Source organism: Palaemon carinicauda, chromosome 32 (genome assembly GCF_036898095.1).
Source record: "Palaemon carinicauda isolate YSFRI2023 chromosome 32, ASM3689809v2, whole genome shotgun sequence".
Lineage (NCBI taxonomy): Eukaryota > Metazoa > Arthropoda > Malacostraca > Decapoda > Palaemonidae > Palaemon > Palaemon carinicauda.
In genome coordinates, this window is record NC_090756.1 from 45,326,024 (window position 1) to 45,326,991 (window position 968).

At 39.2% G+C, this 968-nt stretch overlaps 1 protein-coding gene across 1 annotated transcript; it reads right to left on the reverse strand.

Annotated features, from left to right (window-relative positions):
- Positions 1–346: 346 nt before the first annotated feature.
- Positions 347–757, reverse strand: LOC137625593 (uncharacterized). Its single transcript, XM_068356505.1, has one exon. It carries the CDS (start codon positions 755–757, stop codon positions 347–349), a length of 411 nt encoding a protein of 136 aa, XP_068212606.1.
- Positions 758–968: the final 211 nt, after the last annotated feature.

The window sequence follows — 968 nt, forward strand, 5'->3', positions numbered from 1 at the left end:
GCCAGTGTAATGCTGCTTCACTTACCCTTGTGTATTGCACATGATAAACAATTCAGAGAATTTCAACAAATAGCTCTGTATGATGCTATCACTAAATAGGTGACTTTCCTGCATTCAGCCACAAATAGTTTAGGATTTCATATGAAATATGGGTCAAGAATAAAGACATAAGGGGATTAAAAAAAAATGGCTGTTTATGAGTTAATACAATAAGGAAATAAACTTAAACCATTTGCCCATTGAAGGCGATAAAAGTTCGTATTGACCCTAATCTACATATTTGTGATTAAAATGGGTTTGACACTAATGCTCGTGACTTTCATAGATTTTCTTATAAATTCTTCGACTAAAGATTTTCCCGCTCTGCAGGGTCGCTATTTCTAGAGAGCCGTTTCCAAGTTCTTCTATCTCCTCTGTCCTCCATTGTGAGATTTTTTTTTCCGTCATATCTGCTATTACACACTCCATCCACCTTCTCTTTGGTCTCCCTCCTCCTCCGACCTGGAACATCCATATCCAGCATCCTCCGCCCAACTTCCTCCTGGTCTCTCCTCATTACGTGCCCAAACCAGTGTAGTTTCTTTTCTTGGATTTTCTTTGAGACCTCTGTAACCTTTGTTGCTCCCCTTACCAAGTCATCCCTAACTTTATCCAGTCTCGGGATCCCAGCCATCCATCTTAGCATTTTCATCTCTTCAACATTAATTTTCTTCTCAAATATCTTTTTCATGAGCAAGGTCTCTGAACCATATGTCATGGCAGGTCTCACTACAGTTTTATGTACCTTTCCCTTTAACTTTAAGTTTATCCTTCGATCACACAACACTCCCAACACTCTTTTCCAATTATTCCATCCAGTTTGAATTCTACTGTTCACTTCCGTTTGGAGTTCTGCTCTTTCCTCCACATATGACCCTTGGTACTTGAATTTTTCTGTCCTCTTTACTATTTCGAAAGCCCAGCAAATT

Bases quoted from the DNA above. Each gene is read 5' to 3' on its own strand.
- LOC137625593 (XM_068356505.1), bottom strand. From the start codon at position 757: ATGACATATGGTTCAGAGACCTTGCTCATGAAAAAGATATTTGAGAAG.